General features: G+C 41.3%; 1 protein-coding gene across 1 annotated transcript in view; it reads left to right on the top strand.

Annotated features, from left to right (window-relative positions):
* Nucleotides 1–27,643, top strand: part of SOBP (sine oculis binding protein homolog) — a 99,670-nt gene that overhangs the window by 5,624 nt on the left and 66,403 nt on the right. The window contains exons 2-4 of the mRNA XM_086608136.1: nucleotides 3,759–3,897; nucleotides 5,764–5,949; nucleotides 18,436–18,587. Coding sequence (XP_086464262.1) covers nucleotides 3,759–3,897; nucleotides 5,764–5,949; nucleotides 18,436–18,587 — 477 coding nt within the window. The remainder of the gene's footprint in view (nucleotides 1–3,758; nucleotides 3,898–5,763; nucleotides 5,950–18,435; nucleotides 18,588–27,643) is intronic.

The raw sequence follows: 27,643 nt of genomic DNA, 5'->3' as shown, positions 1-27,643 counted from the left end.
GTTGCCTTCAGTGCTGTGGTTTCTCGATGGAATCCACGGACCCCTGCAGGACCCCTTTTGGGTTTGGTGGGATTTACTCTGGGCTCAAGGGTCCCAGCTTAGCAGCGTGATTGCTGGTTTGGGATTTTGCTGATGATGGGCGAGGTTTTTCCTGGTGCGCTGGTCTTTAACGTCATCCCAGCCCTGTGGCAGAGGTGTGTGGTTGGGGTGACAGCCTCCATCCTGCAGACCCTCCACATCCTTTTGAGGAATGAGTCTGAAAATAGGCATGGACTAGTTTGGTGCCCTGCAAAAGTTTGGAATTGCAGCTCCTTGCACATCCTCCATCTGGTCATCCGTGCTTGTCTTCTCCCTGGGCTTTGGCAGGCCCACTGTCTCTCAGTTCAGCTGATTCCTCTCCAACCTGCTTCATCACTGCTTCTTCTGCTCTCCTGCTCCAACATCAGGTCCCGCGTTCTTGCTTTCCTCAAGCACCATGGTTACAATCATCACCTTTCTTTTTGCTAAGCCTTTGAAGCTTGTACGTCTTTCTGTGAGCTTCTGCTCTGCATATGCAGGTCATGTAATAATTGGCTTGCTTCCTTTCCCTAACTTCATCAGGAACCGGGCTTTTTTTTCCCCCCCTTGCATTCACATAGAGAAAAATTGTCTCCTCTCCTCTCATCAGTTGCATTTTGACTATTGCAACCACACTGGCCTTTATATATCCTGTCTTGTTACCTGTTGTGAATCTGCATAGACTGGGCCTACCGTTAAAAGGGAAGGAAGGACGAATACATGGAAACAATGAAATAACAGTGGTCAGCTCCAGGGCCGCACCTTCAGCAAGCAGCACATGACCTATGCAACCGTCATCTCGACTGACAGGGTGTTGTTAGACATTGCTGCAAATGGGTACTGTAGTCGGAAGTCTGAGGGAAGGTGATGTTTCAGTTCTGTGGATGTTCATCTATGCAAGAGAGTTAGTGTAGAAGGAAACATTTCTCAGTTCTGACTGTCGGCTTGTTGAGGATGGGATCATCCTCTTGGTTTGCTGTGTAGAATGTGCTGTGTAATGAAGCCCTGGCTGTTAGCCACTGAGAGAATCGTGTTGAGAATGATCACCATCAGTGTAATAGGTAAGATAAATTATGAAGGAGAATGACTTAATAGTTTTTTTAATCCAAGTGTCCTTGTTGAGAAATCACGGTGTTAAAAAGATACTTTTGTTACTAGTAGTATGTGACCTCATTCTACTCTTATTGAAGTTAATAGCAAAGACCTCAGTGATATTTTTTTTTAAAAGTCAAGTCTCTATTATGAGTAATTTCAAAATCAAATGTATTATTTTGTCGCTACAACTGTTCATTCTTGTGCATCACTCATCATAGATGGTAAAATGAGGCTCGAAAGGTACTTAAACTTTGTGCTGTTACAAACACAACCATCATTTTGACTAGATTCTGAAGAGACATATACATGTATGAATTTTCAGGAAAAAAGAAACATACAGCCTTGTTTACATATTCCTTGATGAGTAATTAGAGATTATTCATTGCCTGAGTTGATCAACAGTGCAAATAAACCACAAAGCATCCACAGAAGGCAAATTTTGAGCTACTCAATTAATTTGGTTGCATGGGCTTTAAGTCAGGAATTTGTCGATTGGTCTCTACCTTGCTAGATGAGTCTCTAGGGCTGCGTCTCCGTAGTTGGAGCTTAGCAAAGCAAGGGAAGCTGGCAGAGCTTGCCTTTGGGCCTCTTTGGACCCTTCGGTCATTCCGAGTGAGCTGCAGTGGCGAGGTTTTACTCCCTGTCTCCAGGTAATTTCATTGTCAGGTTCCCATGGGTTAGAGACTGGGTTAGTGCGTTGAGACTTTCCACGCTGTGAGAGAATTTATCTAAAAAGCTAAAAACCAAACAAAAATCTTGAGAAAAATGTCCCATCTTCGCTAGTATTTAAAACACTTACAGTACTGCATCATTCAGATGAGAGTGTAAATACGTGTTTTAGAAATGAGTGTATTAGCCACATTACACTGGAGTGTACTCGTTGTTGCAAACTGTAGTAGTGACATAGTTCAGATGTAACAGGCTGTCATACTTGTACCGCTGACACTAGAGGTAGAGGTGGAATGATGTGATGTTTTTCAGCAATTCGGAGCTGCGCAGGACAGCCACGGAATCGAGACTTCCAGCAGGAGGTCAAGTGAAAATAAAGGGGGAAGAGACAGAGGGAAATTGATGCTCCAGGTGTCTGCTCTGGGTTTTTGTTTTTGTTTTTCTTTGCCTGAAATGTACATTTGTAGCATAATTGCACAGATGATACTCCTGGGAGAGTATAAATTGTTTGTGTGTATTGTTTATAGCTGCTTTACAGCGCTCCTTGAGCGGCAGGAGCACCTATGCAGTCTGATGTGATGAGTGAGGCAGGAGCAGGGCAGTGCTCTGATCTTCTGGGGCAGAGTGCCTGCTGTAGCTTTGAATTTGGAAGCAATTATTTACTGAAATGACTGGAGAATTGCTGTGTTCTATCATTAGACTTGCTCCCACTCAAAAATTAAGCTAGAGCAGTTACTAGAGAAAATCTAGCAACCTGCAAATTTGACAGGTACCATTTGTTTTAAATTGGTGTCATATTCTCCTTATTCCTGTGCTGGTAGCCAGAGTCCCAGAAGATGGTGCTTATCAGAATCATTATTTTAGATGTCAAGATCTTACAGGAAAATGAAGTTTGGAATTTGTTTTAAAAGAGTGATAACAAAAAAATGCGGAGACCAAATTGAGAGGCTTTGTTTGTGGCTTTTTCGTTTTGTTTTATAGTTGTCATTCTACTTTAAACTGATCTTTGCCGTTGCAATAATTCATTAACTGGTTTCCTTTGGTAGTTTCCTAAATCCGTAAGCCCTAGAGCTCCATGGCGCTATTTGGTTTCAGAAAGCTTTGTTGCCTGGCTGCAGATTTCTTAACTTGCTCCACTAAATCTCCTGGCCCAGTAATGAGCGTTTTCAATATTTTTGCCACACGACCTAGAAGATGTGTTTTTAATAGAATTTGAGAGTTATGACAGTCATGTTCCATGTTTTGCATTTCCATACAAACATAAAATGTAACCACACAGGTGCTTGGAAATCGGTTTGAAAATAAATGTGGCAAAACTGAGAAAGGTTTTCTTAAACAAATGTAAGGGATGTTTATCTGAAATGTTATGGTAAAATGCTTTCGTGGTGAAGAGTTTTTAAGTGGTTTGACTATGCAAGGGCTTATAACTCCAAGTAAAGAGGTCTTCGCTGAGCTTTTGTTTGATTTGGTTCGTGGGCACCTCAAGGAACTGTGATTGTGTCAGTGACCTGCTCCAGCTGAAAAGGCCGTAGCGCAGTAAGATTGATTAACTGCTGGTTGCAAAAATCCTAGTTTTCTGTTTTTCTCTTGCTGCAGTCTTAAATATTTTATGGCAACACAGACAAGTTTGTGTGACGAATGTATGTTAAAATATTTCTGACATTGAATGCCAGAGCAAAAGTCATAAATAACTCTCTTTTTCGTTTTCTTTGAATTACAGACGTATGAGTCTCTGTCATAATTACATGTGCCAGTCTGAGATTTAAATGCATTACACTTTATGCACTTGACTTATGAAACGAACATTAGTCTTTGAGGAGGTGGGCCAAACCTGACACTTCCTCATGTAGCGCAGATACGGTTCGATTTATGCAGTCCTCCCTTCATTCCAAATGGTTATTGATTACATAAATAAGTAGGTAATTTTTCTCTTTCAGAACTTTGCAGAAAACACTATGAATGAGCTCCTTGGCTGGTATGGTTATGATAAGGTTGAACTGAAAGACGGAGAAGATATTGAATTCAGGAACTACTCGGCAGACGGGGAAAGCCGCCAGCACATTTCTGTTCTCAAAGGTAATGAGACTTAATGTTTCTGTGTTCACACAAAGAAGGATTAATATCTCAACCTGTCTGAATTGGCATGGACTGGGAAGCATGTTCTACTGCTTGCTTCGTGGTTGGTTTGAATGAAAATATTGGAGAAAGTCTTCTGGTACGAGGAAGCCAGTAGGGTACGAGGAAAATCACTGCACAAAATTGCTGTTAGTAGGCACTTACTCATCTATCTTCACAAATAATACCTTTTGTGAGTCGGTTGAGCGTTGTGTACCTGTGGTACCAATGAACTGCTCACAACTGGAAAAAAGAGAGGACGCTTTCTTAGCTGTGTGGCTCGAAGGAACCCTTTTGCTTTCAAAACTAAGGCTTTTTAGCCTGTGGCTTTTTAAAATGCCAAAAGATTTTGAGCTGGAATATTCACAACACACGTGGAAATCCACGTGAATGTTCACAAAAAGCTCACCAGGGGTGTTTGTATTACACTGTCTTCTGCAAGTGCTGTAGAAGTTCTCCAGGAGTGGAATTTGTTTGGGGCAGTGCCGGGTCCTTGTGTACAGTAGTATGAGATAATTCAAAGTGTGAAGGATTTTGTGGAGCCATTTGATTGCTGCCTTCTGACTCCTCAGCCACAGCAAACAGGTAGGGACTTGTGATCAGCGTGAGGAGAGGAGTAGGAAATCGCTGCATCTTGACTTATCCAACAAGAGTTCCTCAAAGGTGAGGTAAAGAGAGGAAATTGCAGAAGCTTTTACTGCCAGCTCTTGGACTGCCACTTTTTTCTGTGTTTGTGGCCAGCAGTGTTTGGGTTTTCTTGCTGATGGCTGGCAGCAGCACTGTATTCAGTGAGTGTTGCACTGAGTACTGATACCAGAGAGACCGCTTCTGATGGAGAGATGGCTAGAAAAAAGGCGGAAAGATTAGAGGTAAGGTGAAACAATCTAATCGTGTTAAAATTGAATGTTTGCAGCTTGTTAGTTCTGTAGTGACACTAGTGATCAATATTTATTTTTCATTGAAAATGCAATACCATTAAGCCACCTTTGAAGAAACTTGTTCTTGTGTAGTAATACGGTTCATTTATTTATGTTTTAATAAATAGATCTTTTTTTGAATGTTTTGTGGCTCCAGTCTATGCTTGATGAAATTTATAGACACATTACAAATCATGTTTTATCTACCAAAGATGTTGAATACCTGTGCCAGGTAGAAATTTTTGGTGCATGTAGTCTGTGAGAGGGGAAGAAAGTGTGTTTCTTTTTCTGAGAGATGGGAGGAGAGAGAATAATAAGAGTGGAATCCTGTCTCACAGCTAACTGAGGTGCTTTAGACAAATTCCTACAAATAAGAATCCTGAGGTGGTTTGGGATTAAAGAATTAGAATAATAACTGTCATCATTTCATGCACACTTTGCTGTGATTTCAATGTTTTGTTGCTTTCTTTAAATCCTTTCTGTTAATACTACTCATCATATTATTGATAGAGAATTAGGAATTCTTTTATTTTTCAGTTTATGCTTCTTGCATTGGTGAAGTCGCAGCACACTGAGAGTGATCACCATACAAGCAGTAGAAGTGAAGGACAGGAATAGGCTATCATTGATTAAATCAGGCGTACCAAGGTTATGTATGACAAAATAATCCCACCTTTGTTTTTTTTTTTAAAAAGTATAGTTATGTTTAGTGTGAGTATGATTGAAAAAATGGAGCATTTCAGAAGAATACTGGAAAGTATCCATTTTTTAAAAGGGAAAATATCTGTGTGGTTTGTGCACTCTTCTTGTGTTAGGGTAAGTAATTTAATGAATAGATTGGTGAAAGTATGTAGAGGCATTTAAGAAATATATTTGTCATACTGTACAATGTGTTCTTTGTGTTTTACAGAAAATTCTTTGCCAAAACCAAAATTACCTGAGGACAGTGTTATTTCACCGTACAATATAAACCCAAGCTACCCAGGGCTTGCCACAGGAAATGGACTTTCAGACTCACCAGCAGGGTCGAAGGATCATGGGAATGTACCTATTATTGTCCCATTAATTCCACCACCTTTCATAAAGCCACCAGCAGGTAAATCCTAATGAACATTTTAAAATGGTAACTGTCGTTGACACATGTCCTGAGATTGCTACATTATGATGTCTTTGTAAGAGGGCTGATTTCAAAATCTTTAAAAACCAGTCACAGGGAACTTTAAAACAGAGTGAGAGAGTGACTTTATTTGTTACTACTCTTGAAAAATCTTTTGCAAATGCAATGGCCGCAGACCTGTGACACTCTGTGTTCTGGATTATACTCTCAGCACTTCAACAACCTCTGCTTTTGAAAAAAAGAGGAAAAAAAGGTTTTGTTTTGATGAATAAAGCCTTTAAATAAATTAATGGAAGATGATTAAATTAAAAATAAGCTTCATGATGGAAACAGCAAAAGAGACAAAGCCATCAAATCGATATCGTGTCTTTATATCAGGTTAACAAGCTCATCCTGGGAAAACTGTCTCTTGATTCTCATTGAAATCCTTGACTGTTGTCTCTTGAGGGTTTAATAGGATCTTGACTCTACCCGAGAGACTGCACTGAGATGTTTTACATTTTCATTAGATTTTTATCAGGAGTGATTTTTATAACATGCCATTCCTCAGAGTTTGCGTGAAAAATGATTTATTCCACGCTGCACACTGCTTACCATAATCTGTGAAAGTAACTCTTACGGCTACACCAGGGTGATTAATCGCTACGTTATTGTTTACTGGTGTACATGGTGCGATAATTGGTGAATGTAGATAGCAGCAGGGTCAGTCCTGCTTCCGTGGACGACCCTGGGTGTTGTTCTGGGTGCTCTTGGGTGGCCGAGGCACTGAGGAGTACAGGGTGACCTGCAGCACCTACCCAAGAATGGTAGCTCTCTGCTCACAGGGAGGCGGCTTGGCTAAGGAGTCCCCACCGGCTGAGAGGACACTTCTACAGAGGCAGAACAGCTTGTAGGATCGGGTCCCAGGTGTTAGATGATCACCTCTGCCCTTTGTTGCATTGACTAAAGATAACTGTAAAGTACCGATCGGTCCAACAAATTGTTTGCCTGTCGACAGTCATGTGAGAGCCTGCAGTTGTCCCTCCCAAATTATTTTTATGCCATCAAGTTTTATCTCTAAAGAAGTATACTAATATGCTATGAATAATTTTCAAATGTTACTCGATATGTATTCCCTGCCAACGACTTTTCATCTATTTTATATGGTATTTGCTAATTACCAAAGCTATTTGGGCCCATTCCTGCAGCCTTTACACAGCTAAAGATCTCAGGCCATATGGGCTGGATCCTCAGCTGTTGTTGATTTGGCCCTAAAGCTTTAATCAAGGGCTTATGCCATCCCAAGCTATTTTCTCCTCCAATCTGAGTCATGAATGAATCCAGAATGCTGAATTTGTGGTACACGAACACAAGGCTATAACATGCATTGTGCAAACTGCCACAGTTGCTGGATTTTTATGACATCAAACAATCAGGAGGAGATGGAACTATGAAGTAGAAAAACAAATTACTGCAACAGTAGTTAAGGGCACACAGGGGAACCTTGGGTGAGTCAACTGCCTTCTGTTCTTTACCCGTCCACCTACCGCGTGTGGTCTCGTGTTCAAATGTACTGGTAAGGATAACACACAGAGAAGACTTTTCATAAGTATTTTCCAACTTTAGGTTTCTACTTCATTAATTCGTAATGAATATCATTGGTTTACTCTCATAGGGGATAGGAACGCATAATCTCTGCCTCCTCTGACTTTATCCCATGATCAGTAATGAGCACTAGATTACCATGACTTCTGAGCAGATGAGCATATTTATCTCACCTTTGTTTTAGAGAGCAAAGTTTGGGAGGACTGAAGGGGAGGAGAACCACAACCTTTGTGGGATTTGCAATAAGCATCGGTAGTAATTGTTCTGTTTTATCTTAGGGCGTAGGGGCCCTAGTCATGTTCACCCGAAAGAGGCTGGCAAGAAACGACTGGTGAATACAAGCAGAAAAGGGAGTACAAAGGAGCCAGGAGAGCCTGTGTGCCAGGCAGTGGTCTTGGCACTGCACTTTGACACCCTTTTGTGGGCACTACATCAAAGCGGAAAACTTCAGAGTGATACAAAGCCAGACAAGAGTAACTCTGGGAGTGTTTTCTAGGAGCCCCTCATAAGCACGAGAGGCAACTTGGGAAACAGCACAAAGGTGCTTCTTTGAGTTGAGCAGGCAAATGAAAGAGACTCACATCGTTAATTGCTAAAACTGGAAGTCAACATTTTCAACATGGGGGGAGAGACAGGCTATGACCTACCTGCCACGGGAGCAGAAGCAGCTTACGCTTCATTGAGTTAATAAACAAAGAAAGGGGACAGAAGGAAGAGGCAGTAAGAGTTCAAGAGAAAGCTTTAAGGTTAAAATGCTGGGCAGAGAAAGGGATCTTTGAGGCATTTTGAGACGCGTATGGCAAGTTTACATTATGGACCAGAGAGAAAACCAGGCAGTGATGCACTGCAGTGACTGAGATGCTGAGAATCAGGATGAGTCCAGACTTTGTAGATGGATGGGGAAAGCTTTTAGATATTCTACAGGAGAAAAATCTACAAGATTTAAATATAGCTCAAAAGAAAGTGTCCGCAGACGAAAATGATATCTTAATCATGAACTTGAAGGACAGGAAAGATGATGGTGCGGTCCACCGTTATTGAGCAAATAATATGGAGTGAGCACTCAGGGAGAAATTATTAAGACTTTAATTCTTGCTGTATTGATCTTGAGCTGAAGGGTCAGCACCAGTAAAGAAGTGTCAGAGAAACAGGCTGAGGTATTCATTTGGACAGGAGAGCAGTGGTCTAGAGAGGATAAGCAGATCCAAGAAACAGTCATGATGACTTATTAGTTGAATAATTTTTGCAGATAAGATTCCATACAGATAAGAGGGAGAAGAGAAAGAGCAGAGCATGAGGGATGCTCACAGAAGCCTGAAGGGAGGAATAGGAAGGATATTCCATAAGGTGCGCTCATGTAGTACTTGCAGAGGCAGAAAAAGCATGGGGGGCAGTCTGAGTCGGGAAGCCAAGGGGAACAGGATTTCCAAGGAAGCAGAATCATATCAGAAACAGCTACCAGCTCAAGAAGGAGGAGGAAGGAGTACTGATCCTGAACTATGTCTAGGAAGCAGTCATTGAAGATTTCAGCAGATTAGGTCTTCCTTGAGCATGCTGGAAAACTTTGAAGAATGTCCTATCTGCACTAATACTTTGAATGAACAGGCTAAAACCTTGAACAGTTAATAAAATTACCTTTTCCCCCTTGTGTTTATTTTACAGTAAAATGCTTTTTTTTCTTTGGAAAACCAAATAATTTTGAACAGTCTGGCTAAAATTTTATCACCAAGCTGTTCAGCTTTCTGTTTTAGTCAAATGAAATATTAGGCAAACATTTGCTTATACAATCCTGGAAAACATTAGACTACTACCTGACCAAATATAAACGCTTTGATAAAGGTGCTCTCTCCTTGCCATACCCCAAAATTACACTCAAAAAAGGTTGAGTTAAACGTGTGGGCCCTGTGTGGTGCACTGACCGTCTACAGACTCAGGTTACGGCACGTCAGTGGAGGATGCTCAATCCAGTCATGGGAAGCCTCCAACAAGAAGGATCTCAGTCACTCAGATCTGGAGGCTGTTTGTGAGAGTACTCCACTGGTCTGCACCACCAGGCAGACAGACCATGCTCAGGCAGGACCCACATCAAATGGGGCTTTATCAGTCAACATCAGCCCTCCAACCTGCATCTGGAAGCAAATAAGAAGCCAGTACAGCCTCAGAGAGTTGGTGTAATAGTCTCCTGCCTGATAACCATCCTTCTCGTCCAGCGAGCCTGTAGCTACGTTTAATGCCAGCAATAGATTCTGAGTGATCTTCAGGGTTTGTCTCGAGTACAACCCAATGTATCAGATACTAAGATCAGTTCTGCTTGGTATTAGAAGATTCTTATTTCCTGCACAGCAACATAAAGAAACGTGGTGGTTTAGCCCAGCTGGCAACTAAACGCCGTGAAGCTGCTCATTCAGCCTCACCCACCCCTGGGGAATGGGGAAGAGAATTAAAGGAGAAAAGGGAAGGAGACTTGTGAGTTAAGAACAATTTAATAATAACAACAATAATATAAAATTAAAAGTAACAATGATAATAATAATAATAATATATGAATATATATATGTGTCCATGTAATGATAATAATATATACAAACAAGTGATGCACAGTGTAATTGCTCACCACCTGGTGACCAAGGCCTGTCCTGTGCTGGCAAACAATCCCAAAACAGGTAAGTCCCAACACTGCAATCTCAGATGAACGAGAGGCCCAAAAAGAGAGCGAGAAAGAGAGATAGCACTCTGAGAGTCTGAGAGAGCCCTCAGAAGAGAGTTCCTGGAAGAGCAAAAGGCCCCATCTATATACTGGGCATGACGTTGCGTGACGTGAAATGCTCCATTGGCCAATTTGGCCCTCAATCCTAAGTCTAAGTTCAAATCACAAAGGGAGTTGTGGGCCCTTTGTCCTGGCTGTGCTACCCCTCCAGCCTGTTGTGCTCCTGCACACTGGCGAAAACAGGGCAAGATGAAAGGCCCTGGCTGTCTCAGCACCAACTATAAACATCAGTGCACTATCAGCATTCTTCTCATAGTGAATCCCAGACTACAACCAAAACATGGAGCTCTTCTAGCTGATAGAAAGAACAACTAACTCTGTCCCAGTCAAAACCAGGACAAGAAAGTAGTTTTTTCAATTAAAAAATTACGTAGAAATAGCAAGGAACAGAAATGCAATAGCCAGGAACGATCTAGAAATAAAAATTCCCCCGCAGTTGTGCAGGGTATATGGCCGCAGTATGCAGCACGCAAATGTCCTGAGTGTTACTCTGCAGCCCTTAGTGACAGAGTAAATCTGAGAGGGCACTTGGGGTGACTGCCCTTTCGCTCAGACAAGTTTGGACGGCTGTTGTTACATGGGATGAAGGAAGGCTAAAATCAAGACTAGTCAAAGAAGAATGCAAAAAATTCTTTGAGCGCAGGTGAGAACATGCTGCCTCCTTCTCCTGGCACCTACTGGAGGCTACGGTGTCTCGGTTTCCCTGTGTTTTTTTAAGAGTGCTCTTTGGTTTACTTTCTCTTGTGATCCCCCTCATGGCAGTGACTTGGTAGGGGAGGTACAGCTGCTCTTTGGTCTAGTCTTTTAGCATGGGTGTTGGCAAAAGCCTTCCCTTTCCTGCCGCCTTCCGTGTCCACGTGATGCATGGAGTACATCAGCTGTTCTAAGCACCCCAAACAAGAACTGGCTCCCTGGCATGCTGCAGTAGGAGAGGAGGTTACTGTCAAGGGATGCGGTGGAAGGGGAGGTGGAGAGGGTGATACTGTGCCGCCGATGGAGCGCTCCACAGGGGAAAGAAGTACAAGGGGAAAATAGTGCTCCCTCCTAGGGTTTTCACAAGATAATGAGCACATTTGGGAAAGGAAAAGGGATTTAAATCCTCCAACCCGCAGATCAGTGCCTCTACGTATCATTTGGTTGGGTGGTTTCCAAATTATAATGATTGGGGTTGTGCCGAAAGTTATCAGGAGCTAGCGAAAGCGAAGGAGTGGGCTGGAGGAACTGTGTCTGGTGAGGGAAAATGTCTTGAAGGAGGAACAGAAGCATTTCCAGTATTGACCACCTTGTAAGATAGGCCTGTGACCTGCATTGGCAAGGGAATGTCATATTCAATATTAACGTGAGTAAGTAGGTATTTTACAGAAAGGAATGATTGATTTTCTGTGTTATAGCTTAACATAACTGTAGAATTAAAGTTTGCAGGATTTTTTTGTAAATATATGTGCACATGTATAACTTTGCCCTACATGGGGGATGAAGCAGAGTCCCTGCCCTACAAACAGTCTGGATCTGCCCACTGTAACCTCACTCGGTATTTAAGTTGTATTGGGGGAACCTGGAAGCATAAAAGATATTTTAAATTGTAGTTAGCAGGGCAGTAAAAATTATTTCCAAGATCCCCTGTCCAAATTCACTGGGGAATTGGTTCTACGACTGCATTACCAAGCAGTCTGATTTCAGATGGAACCCAGTGGCAGTTTTCCTTAAATAAAGACCATATTATCAGATCTAATTAAGCCTATGTATTGAGGAGACTTTCATTTTCCTATGCTCTGGCTCCTGCTTCAGTATTTCCCGAATCTTACTCCAGTTGCTAAACAGCATTGCAATTTCTTTAACTGCAGGTTTAGCTCTCTAATAAAGACCACCGCAACAAGTCCTATTGTCACTACCCTTCAAATTCTTTCTCTTGTTTTCAGCTTGAAACATCGTCTAATTTGCACTGATCGTAGGGTTATTAGTGCCTGTGTTTTAAAATGCCAGCAGTTGCCAGGATGCCTGCCCCGTCTAGCCCGCTGTTGACGTCTTCTGCTCTCTGTGGAGGGCCAAGTGTTTCCTTTGTGCTAAAAAGAAAATCACAAAGTCCACGCATGTGCTTTAATAACATGTATTAAAAATACACAGGGAGTTCCCCCCTTATTAGCTGAAATAGGTACTTTTTCGTTCGCATGTTTAAAACCTGCCTAAATGCCAGCTTTTATTTGTGTCGTGCATTCAGTCCTGACTGAACTATGCATGAGAATGTGCCTCAACTCATGCATAGAAAACGTAGGCAAGCCACGGTTCCCCGAAATAAATGATTTTTTAAAAGGAGCTGGGACACTCTGCTTTATTGGCAGAGTAGTGAACTTCAAGAGACTGGTCCTTAAAAGGAAACACATTGTAGAGCCCCTGAGGTATTTCCATAGCGATGGTTGCAGCAAGCTTTCTATTGTCAGCCCTGTTTTTTAATCTTCCTCTCGTAATTGCTTTTTCCAAGGTACTTTTTGTACCTTAAGTTTGTCACGCACCCCATCTATTAGAGGATCAGCCCTGAAGTGCCATCACAAGGGGTTCTGCAATAATGTCTCAGGAGTTTTGATAGTTCATTTTTGTTTTTGTTTTTTTTTTTTTAATTTGAGGTGAATCAGATAGAGCATCTTGGATGTAATAAAAATGACTAAAATAGTTCTTCTACTTTGCTTGGGATCATCCACCTCAGGAACTGCTTTGGGGTGAAAAATCCAAACACATGCTGCTCAGTTTTCTTCAATGGCAAGCCAGGGTTTCAGAAGTGACTGGCAGATTATTCAGAATTTACCACTCTGAAACCCTGGCAAGTCCCAATGTAAACGGTGAGCCCTTGTTGTTAATGCTGCGGATGCTAGAGTCAACTTAAGATCTAATTTCTTTAAAAAGGAAATTTTGCAGCTTTTCATTTTAGTGAAAGCAGCTAAAATATTTAAAGATGTGTGCCAGTTGATTGAGCACAGTTCCCAGCGTGGGGTAAAAGGGGTCTTCTAGCTCCCCCAGAAAACCCTGGGGTCCAAACTGCCTGTGTGTGGGGGTGGGATGCAGCAAAGAGAAAAGAAAGGAGAACAGAAGAAAGCAGTAGTGAGGAGACATGGCTGCCCATAGCTGTGGTGGAAGGAAACTCACATGCCAGGAAGAGATGGGCAGTGGAGAGACACCGAGGAGGGATGGGGTGCCAAAACATTTCCTGTGTCAGAGCACAGATACAACCACGGCCAAGGTACAGGTTTCACATAGGCTTATGTGGTCCAGGGGACGTACCCTTTGAGATCTCAATTACAAACCCTGTGCCCTCGTGGTCTTCCTTCTGCACAACAAGTTTTCTTCAGTACTGCGATTGGACACCTTCAGGAGTGATATTTTCTTCTTGCCAGAAGAGTTGATCATCTCCTGCTGAATTTCTTGCAAGAAAACATGGAAAGTATGATTTTAGAATACCTGCCTAGGGATCATCATCATCTGCAGGATTAGAGCTGTAGCTGCATTTAGTTTTACACAAATTCTTGAAACTGGAGTTAAAATTGAAAATACCTATCAGTTAATTCAAAACAGTATTAGTAGAATGTTGCAGCCTACAAGTTAGTAACCTGATCAGGATTTAACTCCAGAATTGTAGGGATTTTAGGATCATCCTCCTAAACACTGTAGGCTATGCTGATTTAGATGCTTAGATAAGGGGACAGTGCTGTACAGGATGGATTTACTCTTCTGTACTCGTTGCCTTCCTTCTTTTCCCGCCACTTCTCCAAATTATGGCTCCATAGAAGATCGATTAATCTAAACTGCTGCTCATTGGGTTTAAGAGGAACAATTTGCTGCAGTTCCTTCACGCTGGTTTGAAAGGAAAAAAAACCCCAAACATTCTGCTTAATTAAGACCTAAAGAGGTGGTGCAAACTTTTGATGATTAATTGAAGCATGCTTTAGACTGATGCATATTTAGTTATTATAATGTGATAATTTTATCTTGTTATACAAACTGCTCCCTTTGGGAACATGATTTAACACTGCAAACACTCCATGTTTATTGCATTGTTCATTATGAAAAATACACAGGCTGAAAACCACAAGGAGATGTATCTGAATAGTATCTGTGTGGCGGGTGCAGGGAGTGCTTCTTCCACCTGTAATGACACAACCCAGGGGCAGAAAAACACAGTATTGGAAGTCCCACAATAGTTCTCCCTATGAAGACTTGACAACTCTGAAAAGCAGAGGCTAGAAATTCACATCTTGTACCGTGTGTGGAAGGAGTATGTCTTTTCTATTACCTGGTGTAATTATGGAAGATAGCAGTACGGATGTTCTGCTGAAAACTCTCCTATTACTATTCAGTTGTCTCTGTGCCAGCTCCTCTTTGTCTTACCTGTATGAGGACCCACGCTACCTGTCATAAGTGCGACAGATCTGAGAACATGCTAAGCACATTGCAAGAACAGGTCATAAGGTTGCAAGCCCAGATGGCAAAAAAAAATACAGTTGTTAAAAAATATTTTCTTTGACTTCAATATGATTTGTACCAGGACTTGCAAATGTTATTTTCGTACTTTACAAACATGTGTCAGCCTAGCTATGTGAGTCCTGAAAGTGATGGTGAATTATCTTCATCAGAAGAACTGCTCCAGCGAGAGCTCACATGATGGACGTGGGCATGCTGTCAGGATGAGCTCATGTTACTCAAGCGGATAAGCTAAGCCAGACTTCCAGCAAAAGTTTGTCTGTAAGCAAAGAAGAACATTGCCGATGTAGTATACCAGTGTAATTATTGTAGAGAAGCTTTCTTAGCGTGAACCTAATACGAAAAAGATTCGAGTCAGATAAGCAGGCTCAAACCACTGGATTTGAAATTCCCGGCTTCTCTGTTCTCGTTGCAGCAGATTCTTCTTGCTGAGTGCTCTAGGGACAAGGATTTGATACATTTTCCTGGAAGAAGGGCAAAAGTCTTGTAAAGTGATTTTTAAAGAATTTGGCCTTAGGAAACAGAAGTCTGTGAAAAAGTGAGAGGAATCTCATCTTGAATGGAAGATTTTGGTTACTGGCTTTGGATTATTCCAGTTTGTGTTTAGCAAAAGACAGCAGTTAAATCAGGAGACTTTGGCTTTTCTTATTTCATGTAATCTTAATAGTTTGGGTTTAGGTCATTGCTTCCCACTGCTGTGGATTTTAATGGTAGAAATATATGGACTACTACTTGTCTGTTAATGTTGCAGTCCTCTTTTTTGGTCACTGTTCCAGCAAGTGTGTGCTCCAAACCCCTTTCTTAGGTACTGCTGTTTTCTGGCTGCTTCTCATGACCGTACTCAGCTAATCATTTTGTAGCAGTGTTCCTGAGTTTATTAAATGGAAAAGGCATCTAGTTTTTTTATTACTGTTACTATTAAAATGATTATATTGTATGTGACCATTCTTTGATGACTGGGAGGAGAAGGGAGTAGATGAGAGAAATAATTGAAGTTCTTTGTATATAAGCAGACTCCCTCCCTTTCTCCCTTCCTTCTTTCAAAATGATGAGCATTTTGATTAATATTGATGATGCCTCCTGGATATCAGCTGTCTCTTCCTGGAAGTGCAGGCAGTGGCTGGAAGTAGTTGTTCGTAGACCATTTTCTGCTGTTTTATTGACTGTCAGATCCATGGACCACAAGTGAAGCAATGCTGCTTCAAAGGATTCCCTGTGAGGTGGTGAAGTTCTGCTGGTCAGGGCACAGGAAGACAACAACTTGAGAGAGTAGATGCCTCTCCCTCTCCTCTTCTTGCCAGGATCTATCTTAGAGGAAGTCTTTGGCAGCAGAAGGTGGATTGAGCCTTACTGTCGTGCATCACCTCCTGCAGAGAGGTGTGTAACGCAGCTTTTCCGTGTGAACAGTTGTTGCTGCTGCTGGGATGCTGTGTAATTGAAAATTACAATTGTGTGGTTTTTCTGATCACCCGTGGGAGATGGTTCATGTGTGTCAGTGAACAGGAGTTGAGTGGTAGCTGAGGTGCTTCCCCTATTAAGTCATGCATGAAAGCCCTTGAGAATCCCTGTGGTGGAGCTCTGTGCTTCTCTTTAAAAACTGTGCCCCAGACAAGCCAACTACTTCTAAAAGAGCTAGTCCAGCACCTGCTTTGCCGGTGAACTCTCCTTCAGCTCTATAATTTTCTTTTTTTGTTTATGAGAGTTACTTTTACCAGAAATGAAGGCTATTAGAAAGGCATCACTGGGAGATCTGTTTTCCACAAATTAAATACTTGCTATCAGTGGGAGAATATATGTTGCTGTTATCTGAAACAAGAGGTTGCCATCTTTTCCCTTGGTTCACAGGATCGTCCTGATATATTCAAAGGGGCAAGTTCAGTCTGTGAGGAATTGGTTTATTATGGTGCAAAAGTAGCTGAATTGGGACACCTTTGTAAAATCCTAGTACTTTGGATGGCTCGGGATAAAAATGTTGGGAAGAGCTCTTGGGCTATGCTGGTGTAGTTAGGATCCTCACCAAGGTCCGGAGAGAGGGCTGTGACAGCCCTGTGCCACACCACCGTAACAGCACCCTGCGTTCCTGTGCATCTGGCTGAGATTACAGCCAGCTCAAGGGCAGGCTTCTTGACCCTATAGATAGCTAGTGATAATTTTGACCAAATTGTTTTGATTTCCCTGGATGTTCAGTATATGAAAGCATTTATAACATTGGCAAATCGCACTCTAAAGGGTAAGTGATAAAATACATTAAACACAAATCTGTGTTATAACTTAGCCTTAAATATAGGTTTAAAGGTAGATAGTCTGATTAAAACTAAAAGGTCATTATTTTACATTGTACAATTTTATTTGTAGCTGTAAATCATAACACAATTTGTGGAAGGAAAAAAGTTATTAAACTGGCAATATTTATTCCGTTAAGGTGAATAAAATGCAGCACGTAGTTCTGAGTTATGATAGCCGGGGAAAGGAGCCAAATCACTCTGCTAAAAATTAGTTTGCCAATAATTTTACAGAACGATGACAGTGTAGCTTCAAAAACAAATCCTTTATAGGGAAATGGGATGGCTGCATGACAGAGTCTCTGAGCTATGAATTCTCCACAGCTCATGGACCAGAAACTGCTTTAACAATTAGTCTTCGGGGATTATTTTTTTTTTCCAGAAGTTAGACAATGGCTGCTGTCTGTAACTGAAAGGTCATGGTGTATCATAGACTGGACATAATAACTGAAGAATTCCGAGTTTTAAGTTAAAAAAATTCCTGCTAACTTACTGTCTTGATCTGTTTAGAAGGCTTAACTATTCACTAACCCCATCTCTGAAGCTAGGGTAGGAATGGTGACCACACAAGCATATTGCTAGCACTTTAGTAATAAGCCCTGGGGGGTTTTTACATGGCAGAAGGCATAAATGCTACATCCGTAACACACTTTAGAGAAGAGCTTGAAAGAGGCTCAGAAACTCTGCCCAAATTAAAATTTGGCTGATGAGCATAAGACTGGAACGTAACCTGGCAGGCTTTACCACCGTGCTGCATCTTCCTTCTTGCTCGAGTCTGTTTCTGTGACTGCTATACTCACGCGAAAGCTCTCCATTTTGTACGCTAGTCATTGTTTCGAAACAACGTGGAAAAGGGATATTTCATGTTCCTTCTTATTTAGAAGAGGGTTCTTGTAAGAGACCTGCCTTGGTGCAGTACCTTCTGGGTGTGTTTTATCACTAGCTCGCTGAGCAGAACATCTTGGGGCTCACTATAACGGACCGTAAGTAACAAGAACAAAGCAGCAATACTCATTAAGCCCCTAGTCTTGTTTACTCGTTTAATAAAGAGTTGTGCACTCTTAAACATGCTGAAAAGCTCTTGAGATTTCCAGAGCTTTTCAGCCACGCACCATTTTTCAAGCAAATAATCTTTTCCAGCCATCTTAGAAGCTTTGCCAATGTGCCAAGCCTGGCTGGCACAGGTCACTGGCTGCCTGGGGACGAAGCTGGTGACCACAGCAGGCAAAGTTCTGCTCTCGGGCAGTGAGGAGGTTGGAAATAAGATGAGCCAGTGCTGGTTGTATCTAAGAGTAAGTGTGCAGATGTCTGAGGAAGGTGTTTGTATCTCATGTAAACATTGTTCTTATATTTTTATTGTAGAAGATGATGTGTCAAATGTACAAATAATGTGTGCCTGGTGCCAGAAAGTTGGAATCAAGCGCTATTCCCTGAGTATGGGAAGTGAAGTGAAATGCTTCTGCAGCGAGAAGTGCTTTGCAGCTTGCCGAAGAGCATATTTCAAGAGAAACAAGGTAAGAGAAATAAGGAAAGATGTAACCTGCATAGACATAGTTTTAATCAGGCCCAGCCTGGGTGTCATTTAGCATCTAATAGAAGCTCTTTTCTTTGTTTTCTCTGATTCACCTAGTCCTTCCGCTTTCCATCTGTGTTGTCTGTTGAACTGTCAGCCCTTTACTAACCCTGTTTCTTTTAGTTTCCTTCAGCTCAATGCTTGGGTTTTGTGAGGGTCAGGGAATTTAAATACTAATAAGTGGTGACATAAGTGTCCCAATTTGGCCTTAGAGTCTCAGGACACTTGCTGCATATACACAACCAAGAGGAGGAATCATGAAAATAGAGTAGAGGAGGATTGCATATGACAGTGTCACTAAGTCCCACGGCATTGGGGTCATGGCTGGTAGGTAAATACTATTAGGTCCTAAGTCTGGGTCCCATCACAATAGCAGAAGCAGACATCTTCACACTGCCGCTAGTGAGCTCTAGTTTCATTCTTTTAAAGTGTATCCTTACTAATAAATTATTATTGCTGCAAAATTCAGAGACTATACAGGTTTTGGGTTGGGGTAAGCAATGTTAGAACATCTAGAGTAGCGTGAAAACCCCTCCTACTCAATTTAAATTTAACTCTGTCTAAAATTAGAATGCAATCCTAATATTGAATGTCTACAAAAATTGCTGTAATCACTGAAGTACGGTGCCTGAAAATGCCCCCTAGGTTACTTTAGCAGCTGTTTCTGCAGCAGAATGTGCGATATGTCATTTAAAGAAAAATAACGAAGGAACGCTTCAGCATTTTTAGTTGTTGAAAAAGTAACTGTGTCCTTTTGGTGCTTAATAGTGTGAGTCTTTGGGTAGCCTTTATTGTCTTAGAAATATTTATTATTCATAAAACCCTTTACATTATGGTTTTCTAAATGATGCCATTCCCCCTCATGCTGCAGAACATTCAAAGCCTGTCAAGTTCAAACTGAATTCAGGTCTCTAAATCTAGTCTTTTACATCTGTGGTAATAACAAATAGGTACATATGGAGCCTAGATTCAGCATGCAATGTTATAGCAAATTATCCTCCTTTATAAATTTGGGTCACATCATCTTGCCAAAAAAAAAAGGAAAAAAAAAAGAAGAAAAAAATGCCTGAAGAATTAGGTTGCAAAAATCAGTAGAGTGGAATTTTAGTGGCAGTCTTGGAGAATCAAGCTCATAATGTCTACTGGAGCAGGCAGGCAAGTAAAAGTCACGTGAGTCTTCTGCAAGGAGTGGTGTTTACATCCTTTTTATTTAGAAAAAGTGTAGAGGAGGGAAATGCATGCTCCTTAGATGCTCCTCATTTGAAAGTAAGTTCCCATGCATGTATGTGTATGTGCACACATCCACATTTATGCACATGCAGTTCGATGTGCCGTGCAATGCGTAAGACACTCTCAAGTCACAGGGTCCAGATAGCTGTCAGCTGATGCACCCGTGACTTTCAGTCACAAATTTACACGGGTAAAATAGTTGATAGTAATGGAGGCATTGTCAGTGATCGTAGGTGGGTGGTCCTGTGACTCATCAGCAGTGATGAGTACCAGATAATTTGGGAAACCACAACCAGTTCATGGTGGATTCTCCTTCAGCTGCAGCTTAGATCCTGAAATAGAATGTTTAGATCCCTCACTAAATGAAAATAAATATATGTTAACATAATGCATAGGTGTACTTCAACCTTCTAATAACCCATGAGAAGTAGGATTCGGTAATAGTTTATGGCCATGAATTCAATCCGTCACGAAATATATGAAAAAGTTCTCTTTTACCTCACATACAATTTATTACCCATGTGCTTTGTTGGAGGTCTCCTTGTCCTTGTATTATGAGAAAGGATGAAGTAGAGCATCTCATTCCTCCTGGTTCCCTTTCCCACACCTCTGTTAACTTTTTCTGGAAGCTAAAAGATGCTGAATATTTCCATCCAGAAAGCTCTCTGTATTAATTATTTTCATATATATCTAAATAACAATAGATGTTCCTAATCTTTTCATATACCGTCATATCCCAGTGAAATGTCTTATTCTTCACTGAAGAGGTTGCAAATTAACAAAATGTCATATGGGAGGACTTGGCAATATATGGTGAGATAACATATAATTGATAACATGCTGGTTGCTGCATTGGCTCCGCTTCAGAGCTAAGCCAGTGAGTCAGATTTTCTTCCTCTTTGCACCTCTGGAATCTGGAATTGCACAGGATCAGACCCAGCATGGGAAATCTGGAGCTGCCCCTTGCGTGTGTATTTATGGCGTTAGATGATCAGGGGACAGAATATTTAGGAAATACTGCCGTTAAGTTAAGACAGGTACAGTAGAGTTCAGCAGACCCTCATGCTTCTTGTTTTGCACTTCACCTGTTAGTAGTAGAGTGGAGGCTTGAGGAACAAGGTCAAATGCACAAGGCTGCAATAGTTTCAGATTTAACCACTGACCTTTAATCTGTTATTACTGGTCCAACAGTGTACCTGTCTTCCTCCATGAGTCTAATGCTTATTTATGTATTTGAGAAGTTACACCACTCTACACTTTCTCATTTTTCAAACAGAGGAGTAAAATAGTCACGTTTCAGCTACCTTAACGTATGTTTTAAACAGCAGATCTCTGCCACAATATAGTGTAGTGTTACGTTAAATATGTACAGCTGCTGCATTTCTGGGAGCTGATAGAATTTTGTGGTCACTTCATTTAAGGCTTGAATTTCCTAATGGATCGTGTTAAGCAGCCTTCCCTCCCTCCCCTAGATAAGAAGTGCTGTAATAAGCGCTTGCTTAAAATGGTAGGACTGTTTAAACAGTAGACAATAAGTCATCACTAATGTCTCAAAACGGCACTAAGTAATGCTGCAATTAGCCATCCCTGAATGCCAATCACTGTTCAGAACTAGGACTTTTGTCGTCATCCTGGTAACAAAATCTCCTCCCATACACATGGCAAATGCACGCTGAAGTGGTGCACGCCCACAGATTCCCGGCTGGAAGAAGGCTTGGCATGAGACCACCTCAAAGTGCCCCCGGAGAGCAACAAAAGTACTCCAAAAAGCCCCAGGTTAGCTGGGCACTGGCTGCTCCCAACCTCTCAAACTACTTCCCAGCCCTCTCCTGCAGTGGATTTAGCAAGAGCAGCGATGCACTGGAGTGAGCTGGCACCTTGCTTGGCCTCCAAGCAGTTTAGTCGGGAGATGCACATCAGTCCTTCCTGCCTTTTGTCCCAGCGGAGCTGGGTCCATCCGTGCTCTCAAAGCTGTGGCCCTGCACCCTCTGCATCCATACGTGGCCAGGCTTGTCAGGGAGCTTCATGGCTGGGATGGGGAGTTGGTAAGGAAAGAGATTGGTGCAATTGCAAGTTGCTCTTCTCCTGAGAGATGCAGGTTTTGCCCCAGGTATCCTGCGGTCATGACCATTTAAAATTATCTATGTTAGCAACCATGCCTTGCAAGAATAGAAATATATGTGTTTTGAAATTATAATGGGTCTCTCCACAGAGTGTCATTTTATTTAGATTACCAGAAATAAATGAAGAAAAAATTGGAGTTTTTAACCCATTAGGCAAAACTGAAAATATTTAGATTAGATCTGATTTAGAAAAAAAACAGAAAATACCACCACCACCACCCCTAAACAAAATAACCCAAATCTGCATTCCTGCTCCCATTTGGTCTAGTGTGCAGAGTCAATACACATAAGGAGCTACTGTATAATGATAACCTGTTGTGCATAATAATAGCAATTAAAAGGAAGCATTGCAGGAAAAGGGAGCATTTCGTACTAACGTTTGTAATTGAAGATTTAAGATTTGGAGCTGTTCTGATGCTCCTTTCCTTAGAGATTTAATTTTGTAGGCCAACTAATATAAAGTTAAGTACCAGAGAGGCACATAGGGCAAAAAGCACTAGACCACCAAGTTTCGGAATATTAATTTAAAGGGAACGATTCGATTCATAATTGGATCCAGTGAGTTTGAAGCCTGAAAAGATTAATTTTGAAATTAAGTTTATTGACTCAGTGGGTCAGAAAACAAATTTGTTATGACCAAATGGCCAAACCTAGAATGAAGACTAGAGGTTCATAGAGCTTATAGGCTCTGTTCACAGATATATTAAAGGATATTTACTTGATTTGACTAAGACATCGGAGATGAAGTGACTGCAAGGTTGTCAGCCGGTATTTTATACTTGACCTTATTCCTGTTTTGCGCTGCCTCCCAATCAGGAAAAAAGATGATAGATGTTTTTGTTTACAGTGCAGTCAAATTTCATTTATACCAATAAACAAAAAGGCATAAATCAGAAAGTAAAAGTAAACTGCTGTTTAGCAGCATGAAGATGTAAACGATGATGGCTCTTTTCTCCCCGTACAGGATAGTGATGGGCAGCACCATGTGTGAGTCTGTAGCACAGACAGGCAGTGTGTTTTAGGCTCTTCTGTCTCATCTGTGTAGCGAGAATGAATGTGAACAATCAAGTGGGGCTGTAAGAAGTCATACGCATTTATTTAGTCCCGAGTTCTGTTGCATTAGACAATCCTTATATTTTCCAATTGTATTTAAAGATGGTAAAGTGCACCCAGCATCGTAAAGCCTTAGTACTCCTGCCTGAGTATTTTTTTTGTTAATTAATTGTATATCACTATGTAATTAATGTGGACATATATATGCAAACACATACTAAAAACTAGAAGTAAACAGAAGCTGTCATTCCCCAAAATTATTACTGAGGGTTGTCAGATAAAGTTCTCTTGATTTCAGGCTTAATTGTGCAGCCTACAGTGCATAAGAAACATTTAACCATCCCTCTGCTAAGTCAATGAGTAACAGCAAAAAAAAAAAAAAGTTACTTCCTTTTTCTTATGCACCTGCAAAATTTAATTTGTAAAATGATCATCATTCATGGAAATTTGGAAAATTGCTTAAAGAAATTGATGCAAATAATACCCCTGAAGAAAGGGGAAAAAAAAGCTTAGCTGTTACATCTTCCTTTAGAGTCCCTTAGTAAGTTTTGAAACACATGGGGCTCTGAATAGAAAACCTATTTCTCCTAGAGATTTAACTTGCATTAAATTAGTGTTCAGAAAGGTCAGTGTAGAGCAGGTGTCCTACCTGATTTGCGTGAAATCGTCTGTATTTGGTTCTGTGGAGCTGTAAAGAAGTGGGATTTAATAAACGGTTCACAAAGTTGCTTCTTCTGCCGTGGGTTTGCGTAGAATGTGGGCACGTGTATTTTTGTGTGCTTGTGTGTGTACGTGCACAGCTCCATGCGTGCATACGCCTGTTTGCCACAGCAGCCAATTAGTTCTTGTAAATGCTTGAAGGTAGAGAGGAAAAGACAACAAACATCTCCGTAGCTATGACTGCTATGTTGGGATAGAATGAGCGCTGATGAGTGAATGCAGATGAAACACTGAATCTGCAGGGGACATAGTTCAGGCATGGGGCACGATTGCGAACTTTGAGGAACTATCTGGAGAAGAAGGGGAAAGAAGATATCCTCCCTCAGAGGACGTTTTTAAAGTTTGTAGAGGGTAGGAGGCTGCAGACAGTGACCAAGAATCTGGAACAGACACTGAATACCAAGCAAATCCTAAGCTGTGAAAGAGATGGGTGGCATCAGTTGGACAGGAGAAGAGTTGGCATCCTTGTCTAGCTGTCATCAGCTGGCCTTTTTACTCACTGGATACTAAACCCAGAAATCTCATAAAACTTCCCTAAACCAGAGCTAGGATTTTCCATGATTAGAAGAGGCAAATGAAATTCCAAATTAACTACCGAGGCCATCAGTCAGAATATCTCACTGCTCACACCACAGCAAAGCAAAACATATTAATGTTGCTAACGATGAAATGCATCAGCACCTGACTGATGCCACCAATGACTTAATGAAAGGATCTGGCAAACCCAGCATGCTTGTCGGTTTGCAACTCAATGGACATTTAACTGTCCATCTGCTGCCATTTAATACTATAAATTTGAATCAATTCCCATTGTCTGAATTACTAGCAGGTATCCAATCCAATTAAAAGGCGTGTTCACTTTTAGTTTTAACCACCATGTCACATTGCATCAGTCGTGTTGCATTCTGGCTACTTTGGTTATATCAAGATTAATATGCTAATTAGAGCTTGAGAATCTGCTGCCTCTGGGACAGCAGGCGTTTGATTCAAACAAAGCAACCAGTTTACGTGAGGTGTCTTCGCATCGGGTCTGGGCAGCTTCAGCGACTGCATCTCTCCTTCTTGCCAAAAGTAGGTTTTGTTTACATACAGATGTTACAACAAAACACCGCTAATTGCATTAGGACTTGACTAGAAATGCTTTTAAGGTTTTTGCGCACTAGGTGCAGTTTAGAGCAATGATTTGGATTTAAATAGATGTTATGACACCTCTGTATTGGAGATGTGGAAAAAGCTACGCTGCTGCCTACCAGAATGCCTGAGGAAGAAAGATGGCCAGTAGCTATTTTTTCTGGAGGTTACTAAGGTGCTTTATTGAAGTCTTAAATCACTTAGGTTGAATTTTGGAGGGGAGTGGAAGACACTAGGGGAAAAACAGACATTTTGCTCCGTTAAAAAGTTTGGCAAGATAGACTTCATGATCCATGTCCAGGACGTTTTTTATCGCCAAGGGATATTTGATTAAAAGGTTTAGATGCATAACAATGATGCATTCAGAAAATGAGCAGATATAATACACATGGGTGCTAACTTTACCTCTGAACCCCTTTGGCTCCAGCCTACGTGAGCTAGGCAATCACTCAATAAAATATTGCTCTCCCCTATGTTCCAGTGTCTCAGTTCAGGTTACATTAGATGAGCCCACTTTCCCTTGGCCTCATATGAAGTTAGGCACCTTCTAACTTGTTTCCACGTGATCAACACAGAGTGAGCATCAAGAACAGTCTTTATTCTGATGAAAACTTAGGGTAAATCTCCAAAGTGAGTCTAATTTGCACAGATTATATTTGATGCCACTTTTCCCTTTTCTAATGAACACATCAATCATTAATACTATACGAGCTGGGCAAACAACGAAATGCATATTAAATATATGTTTGTTCAAAAATATCATGACATTTGAATAAATTACTGCCTTAATGCATCTGTTCGCTTATCAGTCAGCTCATTAACTCAGGGAAATATTGAAAAAGGGGCTCGAGTATTTTTTTCACTCTATATATTTTTATTTGAAAACCAAAATTAAGCAAATATGGTTTTCAAAAATATGTTTGGATTAGGAACAATATTGTGAATGACACCCTCTGTACACGCTCCTGAAAAGACGTATGGAATATCACAATTAACCATGTAGTTCAATGGGATGAAGTTCTGCCCAGGCAGAGGATCACGGTGGGCAGCAGCAGAAAACCTGAGGGGCCCAGCTGGAAATGGAAGGTCATTTCTAGTCGTAAAGTTTCTTGGGAGCACACATTGCTGTCACACTTTGTTAGTAGTGAATTAATTTGTGCGGGGTGAGGCAGCAGTCCAGTGGAGTTGTGGCATTTCTTGTCAGCTGACGGTCAGTATTTAATTGCTCTCCTACTCTTCCGAAGCCATGACTTCCCTCTCCATCATACATAGAGACCTTGGGACAAATTCAAGGATGAAGCTGAGTCAGACCACGGGAGTAAATTGCATCATGTATCTTTTGGCCCCTTCTAGGTAGGAAAGTTTCATCTTCTTTGGGTTTGTTTGCAAACATTTGCTGACTTATGGAAGACTGAAGAAACTCTTAGAGACATTAACCTTGAGTCTGGCCTCATGAGTCTAAATGAAGCTAGGAGAGGCCAAATGGATATAACTTATAAGCTGCTGGATGAACAGGAAAATCTAGTACTGGGAATGGTTAGTTCAAGTCAGCTTCTCACTGTATATCAAGCCATGCTCGACATGCAAGTCTTAAGCTTGCTGGAAGGACGAGGTGGGTTTTATAGGGCAAAAGTCTGAAAATGTCAAATATCTTTCCTGTAGAAAATTGTTTCTACAGTAATAAAAGACAATTTTCTGGCCAGCTAAGTTCAGTGGTGGGCTGCTCCCTGTCAAAACCCCAAGCATTTACAACTCACCCATTTGAACTTAAATTGGGCTGAAAGTAAACATATGTTGCAAGTTGTCAGCCTGGATGCAATTTTGTATCTAAAGTACATGTACTCATCTGTTTAATAATTTTTAGAAACAGTCATAAAGTATCTGGTGGTTTTGGGGGGTGGGAGGATTGTGTGTGTGTGCGTGGCTTCAGATGGTTTTGGTTTATTACTCTCTGGCCTAAGAATCAGGAGGCCAGACTCTGCCTCCGTGGCACGAAGGGGCTGATGGAGATGCTCAGGCAGGAGACGTGGCTCCATTGTTGCCGTTTACTTTAAAAGCAGAGCAGAGCATCTCTCTGGCTCTTAGCTGGGCTTTGCGAGGCGAAGGATCTTCAGTGTGGTATGGTAGCCCCGCACAGCTTTACTGAGGAGTGTGTAAGACCATCAAGGACTCAGCTTCCCCATTGGCACTGGCCAAATACAATATTTTCTCTGTATCACATAGACAGATACACTGGTGCCATGTCCCATATGTCTGGGGCCCTTTGCTCCCCTGAATTTTGGACTGTCAAATCAAAGGGGAGACTCTTTGACTTAGAAATCAAACAACCCAGTCTCCATTAGTCTTATTAATTTAGCCTCCAGGCTTTCACAGTCACGGTGCACAGTGCTACTAAATCAGGTAGAGGAGAGCTTCTAGAACTAAATATAAGTCTTAAAAGCTTAATCTAGAAATTTCAGCACAACACTGACATTTAGATATTTATGAGGAGTAGGTTTGAATAATTTCATGGTGTAGAAGTAATACTGGTCAAATTGTGGCTATTGGTTCAGTCTCATGCTTCATTGCAGGAGCAATTTATCAATATCAATGCCTTCAAAAGACAGCTCTCCACTGAGTTTTGTCTAATGCATGGGCATTAAAAGAACAGGTGGCTGTACTCCTAACTCCTGTGTCAGAAGACAGTAACTTTGTCCTAAAGAAAGAAAGGGCCAGGAGCTCTGAAAGAGAAGGCTCTAAA

The sequence above is a fragment of the Tauraco erythrolophus genome, chromosome 2, assembly GCF_009769465.1.
Source record: "Tauraco erythrolophus isolate bTauEry1 chromosome 2, bTauEry1.pri, whole genome shotgun sequence".
NCBI classification, from domain to species: domain Eukaryota; kingdom Metazoa; phylum Chordata; class Aves; order Musophagiformes; family Musophagidae; genus Tauraco; species Tauraco erythrolophus.
Note: the sequence above shows the minus strand (reverse complement) of the source record. Positions and strands in the feature narration are given on the sequence as shown.